The 12,197-nt window shown below is 36.1% G+C and overlaps 1 protein-coding gene across 6 annotated transcripts in view; it reads left to right on the plus strand.

Annotated features, from left to right (window-relative positions):
• Positions 1 to 11,378, plus strand: part of LOC106883250 (uncharacterized) — a 96,623-nt gene extending 85,245 nt beyond the window's left edge. For all 6 annotated transcript variants that reach the window (XM_089349717.1, XM_089349719.1, XM_089349718.1 and 3 more), the window contains 2 exons: positions 8,977 to 9,113; positions 11,225 to 11,378. In XM_089349717.1, the coding sequence (XP_089205843.1) occupies positions 8,977 to 9,113; positions 11,225 to 11,331 (244 nt within the window). In that variant the 3' untranslated portion in view covers positions 11,332 to 11,378. The remainder of the gene's footprint in view (positions 1 to 8,976; positions 9,114 to 11,224) is intronic.
• Positions 11,379 to 12,197: the final 819 nt, after the last annotated feature.

The raw sequence follows: 12,197 nt of genomic DNA on the forward strand, positions 1-12,197 counted from the left end.
CCAACAGAAAGAACATCTGACCATAAAACACTGTCTCAAAATATTCATCCAACACATTATATGAAAAAGCAATATATATATATATATATATATATATATATATATATCATCATCATCGTTTGTCTGCCTTCTATGCTGGCATGAGTTGGACGGTTTGACAGGAGCTGCTCAGGCAGAAAACTGCACCGGACTTCTGTGTCTGTTTTGGCACAGTTTTTACTGTTGGATGCTCTTTGTAAAGACCAACCACCCTGCAGAATGGACCGATTGCTTTTTACATGGCACTTGCACAGGCGAGGTCAGTTTCAGCATGATTTTTACAGTTGGATGTCCTTCCAAATGCCAACCACTTTACAGTGTGAACTGGATGCTTTTTATGTGGCCCCCAACACTGGCAGACTCTCCAAGTAACTTGCAAGACAGACATCCTTTGAGAGGAGAGGGGCATTGGAGGAGGTGATCTTGTGTCAGATGATGAAAGGTTAGAGTGTAACAGAAAGACAGAAACAAGTGTCTTGCAGTAGAGGAGGTACATGGTTACCTCCTCTTCAGCAAAACATCATCATCATCATTTAATATCTGTTTTCCATGCTGGGATGGGTAGGACAGTTTGACAAGAGCTGGCAAGCTGGAGGACTGTGCCAAAGTCTAGTCTGTTTTGGCTTGACTTCTACAGCTGGATGCCCTTCCTAAAGCCAACCACTTTACTGTGTACTGACTACTTTTGTTGTGGCACCAGCACCAGTCACCAAGTAACTTGCAAGACAGAGTTCCCTTGACTCTGTGTGTGTGTGTGTGTGTGTGGTGATACAGAGAGTGGTGGCTTTGTGATAGTTGATGAAACAATAGAGGAATAGAGATAGATGTCTTGCTGTAGAAGAGATACGAGGGTACTCCAGTTGAGAATGGAGAGAAAGATGAAGAGAGTGAGAGAGATGGTGATGGATATGTGTTAGAACATACCCTCAAGGTACAGTGGTGGTTGGGGTGATTATAGGTGAAGTGATGCAGAAGATTGGACTGGGTAAGTGAGCAGCAGGGAAAGAGAGGAAATTTTCAGTAGAATGTGAGGAGAGATGATCAGATGGGATAGAGGTGGTTGTAGTAATTGATGGTAAGAGATATAGGAGTGGCTTGTATGTGTTATGTTAGATATATGAGGACATTGGGAGTGATAGCAAATAAGAGGTGTTATAGCAGAAAGGTGAAAGTATGGTTTGAGGAAGATAATAAGTGGAAGTGGATCTGGGGTGGGGGAAGAAAGAGGAAAGTAGGGAAAGAGAGGGTATGTATAAACCTAGGCTGCTCTCAGGTGACTATGATACTTTACTAAATACCAGAGATGGAGAAGTGATGAGTATTAGAGATACAGAGGTGGGAAGTGGGAAGCTTGAAAATGGAGGTGGGACAGAGCTCCACATGTGAAAGGATTTACAAAGCTGATTTTAGGATATCAATTCTGTGGTGGTGGACAGGCCTTCTCAAGCATAGCAGGGTGCCAGTTATCTCAGTTCTTTGTCATCTCCTCCATACGCACACACATCCTTAGAGAGTGAGTCGGACAAAAATCTCAGTTTGTCACTCTAGTGCTTAGTGACTTATGGCATTGCAGCTAGTTCTCTATGAGCATGGCCTAAAAATTCCTCAGCTCAGGATGAAATGTTTGCAAACTGTGTAAATGTCACGGTATATATTAACCAACCCTGGTGAAATGCAGTGGGAATCAGGCCTAGAGTTAACTTGCAGTTCCTAAAAGTTTCAGATGTTACAAACCCTAGACCTATCCAGTATAACAGAGCTTGAAACTAATGACAAACTCATTAATTCCATCTTGAAAACAGTGACCAAAGCTGATGTTAATTTTCACATGTAGACAGTGACCACCATTACCTATCTAGCAACTGAGAGGTTCAAGTTAAAGGAAAGACGAGCAGTGAATCATAGCTACTCTATGAACAACAGGGTCAAGAAGATCCACTACCTCAGGTAGGAACTTCAGCTTGACATAGCAACTGAAGAAGGTGAGGAGTAATAGCTATTTCAGAGACACCTTCAGTAACAAATTCATGGACTGACATCTAGACCACTCTATCATCATCATCCTCATCCTCATCATCATCATTGTTTAGTGACTGTTTTCCATGCTGGCATGGGTTGGACAGTTTGACAGGAGGCAGTAAATCACAACTCTCGGTCCCTTGTCATTTGTTCAGTGAGGCCCAATGTCCAAAGATCCTTTCTTACCACTTCGTCTCATGTCTTCTTGGGTCTACCCCTTCCACAGGTTCGCTCCTCAATTTGAGTTCAACACTCTGCCTGCATTAGCTCTGAAATTTGAAAAGAAAGTTGGACGAGGACAGCTGTGTAAAGAAGTGCTGATCTCTAACTGTGGAGGGAGCCTGTGGTAGAGGTAGACTCAGGAAGACATGGGATGAGGTAGTGAAGCATGGTCTTAGAACTTTGAGCCTCACAGAGGCAATGACTGGTGACTGAGACCTTTGGTGATGTGTTGTGCTTGAGAGGACTTGTCAGCCAAATGCACCTGTGCTGGTGGCATGTAAAGAACATCTTTTTAACATTGGGCCTCACAGAAGCAAAGTGGCTGAGTTCCTTTCGAGTGTTGGGCCTCACGAAGGCAATGACCAATACCTTTGGCATTATATTGTGCTGAAGAAGATCCATCAAGCCAAGCAAAATCACAGTCATCGCAGTTACCAGTGGTATGTAAGAGCACCAATTACACTCTCAGAGTGGTTAGTGTTAGGAAGGGCATCCATCTGTAGAAGGGCATCCATCTGTAGAAGGGCATCCATCTGTAGAAGGGCATCCATCTGCCAAATGAGACTGGAGTCTGGTGCAACTTTCCAGTGTGCCAGCTCTATCAAACCATCCAACCCATGCCAGCATGGACAGTGGACGTTAAATGATGATGATGATGAAGTTCTAAAAAGATTGAGTGGGATACTTAACAAGATACATAAGAACTGCCCACAGGTTCTAGAGAATCCTGAATGTAATGTAGAGGTGGTGGGTTAGGTAGTCCATCAACTGAGACATGCAATGCAGATATGAATTCCAAAGGTAAAAGAGTAAAAAAATATCAGTCAGTTCAGCATCTTCTTGCTATTTGAAGTTGAGGGAGAATATATTTTTCAGCACTTTTGCTAGGTGACTTTCAGAACTGAAGTGTTCTTGAGGAGCAACTATAATGAAAACTAAGTTTTAGAAAAAAAAAATTCTTGAAAGTACTAGGACATCTTATATACTTAGACATGGTATTCCAGTTGTTCAGCAAAGCCCAGATGAGCAAAAGGGTCCTGGTAATGTTGTGACTGGATCTTAGAAATGCTGTAGGTCCATACTACACAACAGGCATCCTGTCTCAGACAGATTCAGAGACTTTATTTTGGACTACTGCAGCAGCTTTAGTCTAATAGTCTTTGTTGGTTCTGTGACCTCAGTGTGGTACAAGTCACAGTTTATCTAAAATGGTTTATCTAGTTGTACAATTCATCTACAACAATTTTTCTAAAAGATAATTCTTCTAAAAATTGAAATAAAAGTGCTTTCTACACAATTAAATTGTAAGTGGTAGTGGTAGTAGATTCATGTTGTTGTTGTAGTAGTTGGGGTGGCGATGTATGACTGATTGTGTGCGTGGTGTTGTTTCTTGTTATTAAACATTTTTTTTAGATGAATTATATTTTAAACAAATTGTTGTAGATAAATTGTGTTTTTAGACAATTTATCTGCAACATACAGTTCTATATTTAAGGGATGAGGAATTATGTACATTATTTACATTATTTACAATTGACAGATATTTGTCCTCATCTTGTTTGTTGTTAACATGTTTCGGCTGATATACTCTCCAGCCTTCATCAAGTGTCTTGAGAAAATTTCGAACCTGGGTTCTCATTCCTAAGGTATTTTTCGATGTTATTATTATTATTATTCAGGTCACTGCCTGGAATCAAACTCTGAATCTTGGGGTTAGTAGCCCATGCTCTTAACCATAATAATAACATCGAAAAATACCTTAGGAATGAGAACCCAGGTTCGAAATTTTCCCCAGCTGAAATGTGTTAACAACAAACAAGATGCGGACAAATATCCATCAGTTGTATATAATGTAAATTATCTGCAACATTTACATAAATTTACATGAATTTCATAAACTTCAAACAAATTGTTTAAGATTAATTATAATTTAGACAAATTGTTGTTGACAAATTTGCTGGATACTATAATTTGTGTGTGTATACATACGTATGTATATAGATATGTATGCCTATATATGTGTAAGACTAATGACTGTAGTTTACATAGGTGTACATGTAAATAATATATGTATGCTTATAAAACTGCTGTCTTTAGCCTTACACACAGTTTCTTCAATTTGTTTAAATATTTTTCAAAGATGTTTCCAGTGTTATATTCCCTGTTTGCATCAGTATATCTAATTTCATGTAGATGTCAGTTGGCATGTGTTAGTGTATTCATAGTCTATGTCTAATACGATAACTGCAAGCTTTCTTAGTTATTTCCTCCTTCATTCTATCTGTGGACAAGTCATTTTCAGTTTGTGAATATTTAAAAAAATTACCTTTTTCCTTTTGCTTGTAATTATTTTTTTTGAACTTCAAATGTTGTGGTTCTTTGTGTCTCAATTATCTTTATCTTTGGTTTAGTATATGTTTTTCATATATTTTTATGCATTTGATAAGTATGCCTTTTTTTTCCTCTTGCGAATGTTTAATATACTGAATTAGCCCAGCAGCTTTATATGGGTTTGGAATAGACTAAGTCTGCCATGCATAGTTGACAACAATGTTTGCTATGACTATTGTCTTGTAGCATTTCCAAGACTGGAAGAATTTCTTTTATTGTTTCTTTGGGAAAACCTTCTATAATTTCCCTCACTTAATTTTATAAGATCTTACTGTTTGTTGTTGTTTAACCTCAGGTCAGCTCTGATGAAAGGCATTTAGCCATGATCACCTGTCTTTCTTTTTTTTAACCAAAACTACTTATAATACACACAGTGTAATGAGAGAGAAAGCCGTGGTTTATCATTCTACTGAGTCTGACTGCGTATCCTCAACTCAGAACTTTCTATGGCTCCTCAGATGTTATCATCAGAGAAGTTTCACATGTGACTGCAACATAGAATATCCATGTATCTTCGCCTGGGAGTTACTACTAATTAATCAATCAATCAGTTGCAGCATGCATTAGGTCTGCTTGAGAGTATTTAGTATGTCCTGTCTTTAATTATTCTGGTTGGGGTTCTACTTTTTGTTTCTTTATGTAACAATTTGTATATACTAGTATAATAGTCACATTCCTTTTAAAAAAATATTTATCACTTCACAAACTAAGCCAGAGCAACCAATAGTTCTAACACACCACATGAAGTATATTGGTAGCTATGAGGAGGCTTAATGGAAAAAGTATTTGAGTACCAACTCATAAGTTTCGAGTCTATTCTATAGCATATGCTTCTTTAAATATTTGGTTAGTACACATAACTTTCTACATCTCTGTTGGGAATAGGTATGTAGATGTAGAGTCCTTGGATGCTGATTTATACTTAGAGTCAAAGCCTCTTGTTGGCATCCTGTTATTGACACTATGCTTATGTGCAACTGATGCAAACCATCTGACTGTGAATAGGTACTCTGTTAGCTTGTAATGTTAAATGAAGAATAGTATTATTTGCATAGCTGGGAATATTATTAGAGGTGAAAGCTATCAGATTGTGAGTATAGAGGAAGAAAAATGTAGGAGAACATAACCAGATCTTACATGCATATCAAAGTTGATAGTTTGGGTCAGAGAGAGCTCTGTTTGTGCACAGAATGATGGTACTGCCTGACAGGCAGCTTCAGATGAAGAAAAAAAAGCAAACAGAGTGCGACAAGTGAGCTTAGCTGAGGGGTTCTCATGTCAAGCATGTTCAGAAGCTTTACTTAGGTCAAGGATGGTAGCATTGCTTTTACTGAACAACCCACGGTCATGGTGGCCCCTAGTGAATGACATGACCTCAGTAAATCAGGCTCTACAGAAGTTTTACTGATGATTAAAGATGAGGAAAAGAGCGTCAAGGTGTAAGAGGTGTTGTTTCTTAATTACTGTTTCCATTACTTCTAGTAAGAATAATAGATTAGTAGTTGACAGGATGGTGAAATTTCCCTGCTTGGGGATGGAACACATTGTAGCATGTCTGTAGATAGAGAAGGATGATTGAAAAGTTTGATGATGGGCTAGCCCTGGTGTGTACTACTTGAGAGTAATAGAATGGGCATTGAATGTTGGTTTGAAGTAACTGGAAGTATTTCTGCACATGTATATGTATGAGATGGTGAGACTGTTGAAATCTGACTATTGCTTTAATTTGGCAGTGGTTGGATGATCTGATAGGTGCAGAGTCTGTGGTAGTTTGGGAAAGGCTAAGTTTCAAAGCGATCAAGAGTATTCAGTATGTCTTGTCTTGAATTATTCTGGTTGGGGCTCTACTTATTGTTTCTTTATGTAACAATTTGCATACACTAGTCACATTTCTTTTAAAAAATATTTATTTTATTATTATTTTGAAAAGTTTTGCTTGTTATTTCCACATTTCAATTGGTGTGTGTACAGGCAATTTTTAGATACCAGATTCTCTATATTCTTTTTGGTCATCTTTATTTGATATTTTTACTTTTAGTTATTTTCTCTTGTGAGACAAGATTTACCACTTTTAGCTTTTTAGAAGTTCATACATGGCATGATAAGTGACAATCTTTGTGGTTAATTAGAGAATATCAGGGTTGAGGTTGGATCCAAATTGTGAAAATAAGCAGAAGCTGATTACGAATACAAAAGAAACACCAGTTGCTTACTAGGTCTGAACTGTTAATGTGTTAACTCACACATTAACAAAATCCTTCTTTCCCACCAGAGAATTATGCTTAATGATTATTCATAAACCTACCAGAAAGAAAAATAAATGTAACATATGCTGATTACTGCAATGCATTCTGTACAATATGCCCTGATTATTACACTTCTCTTCACACAACATTCTGACATACTCAAACCCACATTCTTCATGTTACAAAACAGTATATTTTTGACAGCCACAGTATATGTCAACTAGCATATCATCACTGTACTTCACACATACTCTCACTACCCCTTTGTACTTCAAACGACATATCTGACTGCCGAAGTGTACTTTGCACATCTTAATTGTACTTCATGCATTATACCCTACACATACTACATTATACTTCACACAGCATATCCTGTTTCTCTGATTCCCATACAACATACTCTGAGTGTTACACTATACTTTATGTATCTGTCACACTATACAATATATTCTTTGTCAAACTGCACTCCTCATAACTTGCCCTTGCCCATCGAATTGTACTCTATACAGCATACTCTCTGTAATATGTCCTATTGGACTGCTGCACTGTACGCTATGGAATACCTTCTAACTGATATACTATATGTCATACATGATATCTTGACTGCAATCATATCTTGACTGCAATCATATCTTGACTGCAATCATATCTTGACTGCAATCATATCTTGACTGCAACTACATACATTATGCTTTGACTGCAACATTGGACTAAATACATCTGGTTGTTGTATGATGTCAGATCAATCCAAGACCTGAAACATGGCGTGTCAGAAGTGCTAGATCTACTGATAGTTTCTGAGTATTCAATAAGAACCACTTCATGAAAGGTTTGCTCAAGTAGACAAACTACATAATATCCCTTTTCAAATTGCCTCCCTTGCAGGTTTTATATGTAGCTCAGTCTATCTTTCATTCACATGGAAACGCGAGTTTTTAAATTCTTCATTTACCAAGTTCTGGTTCTTGTTTTTTGTTTGATAAGCAGTGAATGCTCGAGTTCTATATTACAACAGACTGTGGAGGCACAATGGCCCAGTGGTTAGGGCAGCGGACTCATGGCCGTAGGATTGTGGTTTTGATTCCTAGACTGGTCGTTCTGAGTGTTTATTGAGTGAAAACACCTAAAGCTCTATGAGGTTCTGGCAGGAGGTGGTGGCGAGCCCTGCTGTATTCTTTCACCACAGCTTTCTCTCACTCTTTCTTCCTGTTTCTGTTATACCTGTATTTCAAAGGGCCAGCCTTGTCACACTCTGTGTCATGCTGAATCTCTCCCGAGAACTATGTTAAAGATACACGTTTCTGTGGAGTGCTCAGTCACTTACATGTTAATTTCACGAGCAGGCTGTTCCGTTGATTGGTTCAACTGGAACCCTCGTCGTCGTAACCAATAGAGTGCTATGACAACAGACTACATATACCAGCCTGTCAATCAAAGAAATCAATGTTTGAACTCTCATCTCACCTTATAAGCTTCGTAATTTCATTTGGACTTTTTTTTGTGTTGTATCAAGAATAGCAATTATAACTCTGATATTGTAGAGGACGATGTATAAGTTATATTATGTAAGGTATGGGTACATGAATATCGTGCTATATTGTTTAAAATGACAACGTGCTATATTTAAAAATAAAATTTGAAAATAGAAAATATAGACAGGATTAAAATAACATTAAAAGAAATATTGTATATTTACATATGAAATGCAAGAATTTGATTTGGCCCAAATATTTCATTGGTATTAGTTTTCTTCTCAGATGAAAAGGGAAAAAATTAATCCTGTGAAATTTAAACCATAATCACAAAGCACTAAATTAGATAACAATGCTGTTAATTTAGCTCCATGTAATCAGTAAAATCTAGATTGTTGGACTAAATACTTTGGTATTTAGTTTTCTATATTAATCTTACTGCTCATCCCCATCCCACTTAAAAAACTGGTAATAATTATTTTAATGGAATATAGCCATTTAACTTGTCATTCACTTCCTCTGATCTTAATCAATATAAAAATGATAATTACTGTTATATACTAAATTAATCCATTTTTATTCTCTAGGTCTCCCAATCTTTCTCGGCCATTATCAATGGACATTTCTGATTGGAATCCATTTGGAGAAGACCACTTTAGTTCCTATACTGAAGATATTATTTTTGGGAAAGAATTTGATAAAATTCGGCGAGGTTCAAATAGTAGTAAGTCTCCAGTGCTGATTTCTCCTTGTGAATGTTCAACTTTTATTTTGAAAACAGGATTGTCAAATGTTTGTGATTTCATTGATCTCCCTAAAAATAAGGATAGTACATGATGAATTGATAACCACTAGCTTATCCTGTTGAAAAATATTCACTTATTTTAGTTGGTTGTTTAAGTATAATGAAGTTGTTAAAAAAATACTATCATAATTCATATAGGTGCTGGCATAGCTCAGGGTTCAGTCCTACTGCATGACACCTTAGGCAAGTGTCTTCTACTGTAGCATTGGGCCAAGCAAAGCCTTGTGAGTGGATCTGGTAGACAGAAACTGAAAGAAGCCCATTGTATATGTGTATATCTTTGTGTGTGTGTGTGTGCATCTTTGTGTCTGTGTTTGTCTCCTCACCACCACATGACAACCAGTGCTTGTGTGTTTACATCCCTGTAATGTAGCAGTTCAGCAAAAGAAACCAATAGAATAAGTCCTGGGGTTGATACATTTGACTAAAAATTCTTCAAGGCAGTGCCCCAGCATGGCCACAGTCTAATGACTGAAACAAGTAAAAGATACGTAACAGAATAATCCAACCCATGATTGCTTAGAAAAATGAATATTTTCTTAAGATAGAATTTTATTATTTATCTATTACCATTACCAGAAGGCACTGCAGTGTTCAAATATTTATCTATTTTCCCAGTAACAAAGCTGTTGGGAGCAACTTCTCTTGAATAGGATGCTTGGTTTTCACAGGTTCTGCTTATGAGAGGATATGAATCCAGCAATGCAGATTGACAAAACATCTGTTAATTATATATTACTTCTGCAGTAAATGGATACACCATCAATATCAATGATTAGTGTCCATTTGTTCAATCAACTGGTCTACCTTTCATTGAACTATAGTGTAAGTGACTGAATATTTGAGGAGGTGCAAGATGGGCAGAATTGTATGAGGATTGGATAAAATACCTTGCAGTATTTGTTATGGTTAAGTCTTAATTCAAATCTTACCAATGTCATCTTGGTCTTCCACCCTTCTGGGTTTGATAAAATAAAGTACCTGTCAAGGATGGAGGAGCAATTGAGTTGTTAGAAAGTTGAAAAAATGCTTTTGGATATTTTTTTGGCTCATTATGCTCTGAGTGCTCAGGCAGGTGTAGTAAACTTGTTTGTGTCTGGCTGACAAGATGGTATCTTGTAAAAAAAAATACTCAAAGGAAGGCAACAAGAAACCACCTTTGTATTCTTCCAGGAAAATTCCATGCCAATCATTTAGTGCTTATTCACACCCTGATAGTCCTAAAAGGAAAGGAGCTTGTTGGTATTCCACTCATATTTGCCATCTTAAAGTAATCCTCAAACAGAATTAATGTGACGTAGTGTTTGACATGGCAAGTCCTTTGAATTATAAGTATATCTGATGGGATTCTGCCATTGCCTTCTACCCAGTTTTACTTACACAGCTTGGATCAGCCCAGGGCAATAGAAAAATACTTGTTCATGGTGTCACTCAGTGGAATCAAACTTAGTGGGATCATTGTAAAGAAAACGTTTTATGGATTTGGCCATACCTGACATCAGCATTATGTATTTTCTGAACTTACTACTGCTTTCATTAAAGATACTGTGCCTAAGGATAACTTAATTGCAAGCTGAACAAAAGAATTGAGTATCTTTGCAAGAAATGGAATAAAACTGAAACCTTTACTTCTAAAGTAAGAGTAGTAATGCTCATATTTACTAGGCTATTCATGCATATGATTAAGAATGCTATGATTTTTGGTTTAGAAGAGTCTTCTTTGAATTCAGATTGATGTCATATCCAAGAATAAGAGACTCAATGAAAATCACAAGTCAATCAGTTCAAAACAGTGTAGATGAAAATATTATAAAGAAGAAATTATAAATTTGGAAATAACACCTTTCAGATATTTAAGCATAAGAAAATTATAATCTTATATTTTCTTTGAAAATTCAAGTTAATAACATATTTTCAGGTAACAGATTTATTGCAAAACTTAAGTAAGTTTACATTGTTTCAAAGATTATTCATTTTTTATGTAAAGCAAAATTACAAACTTTCAAGTAGTGAATCATTTCATTCTGTAGGTATATCAAATGTGAAAAGCAGAGAAGATTTGGTAATGTCAGGGTCTGATTCATCGGATCCTTTTTCAAATGCTCCATTCAAAAAACCAGGTAAGGTATTTTTTTAGATATATATATTTTTTGTTTAAATATTTTTAGACATGTAACCATTATTTTTTCAGTTTAAAAAAATTTTTTTTTGTATATAGAATTTTGTGACAATAACTAATGAATTATGACATATAGTATGTGACAACTTTATTTTTTTATTTTAGTTTTTTAATATATATTTATGTAGATTAATTTTTGTTAATTTAAATACACATTGTAGCATATATATATATATATATATATATATATATTAATTATGGCAAATTAAAGACAGAAGATGAACTATATGAGAATCTATTATTAATCACAGCAATTGTTTCGACACATCTACCATCAATCCCTCATAGGTGGGACACTCAACAACTGGTTCAGGAGTATCCATTTACATCTGTGATTTTACTTTTGATCTTCTATGTAAATGAAGATATTTCCTCCGTCTGGCTGCTTTTCTTTCTACAAAACAAGAAGTTACATTTCTGAACTATTATTTTAGTGAGTTGTGTCTATTTATCACCCAATGAGATACATCTGCACTGCCGGATGCTCCTGAACCAGTTGTTGAGTGTCCCACCCGTGTGGGATTGATGCTAGATGTGTTGAAACAATTGTCGTGATTAATAATAAATTTTCATATATTCCATCTTCTATTTTTCATTTGCCATATACATAATGGTCACTGTGAAAGTGACCATACTTTACCAGTAAGCTACCAGGTTTAAACCATCCATTTTATTATCCAATATATATATATATATATATATATATAGATATAGATATATAGATAGATAGATAGATAAAATAAATATGTGTGTGTTTGTGGTCACCATTTCTGGTTCTGTGTACACCTTGCTCTCAGAATATCAGTCAGCATATCTATGATAGA

This window comes from Octopus bimaculoides, chromosome 3, assembly GCF_046866305.1.
Source record: "Octopus bimaculoides isolate indiv1 chromosome 3, ASM4686630v1, whole genome shotgun sequence".
NCBI lineage: Eukaryota > Metazoa > Mollusca > Cephalopoda > Octopoda > Octopodidae > Octopus > Octopus bimaculoides.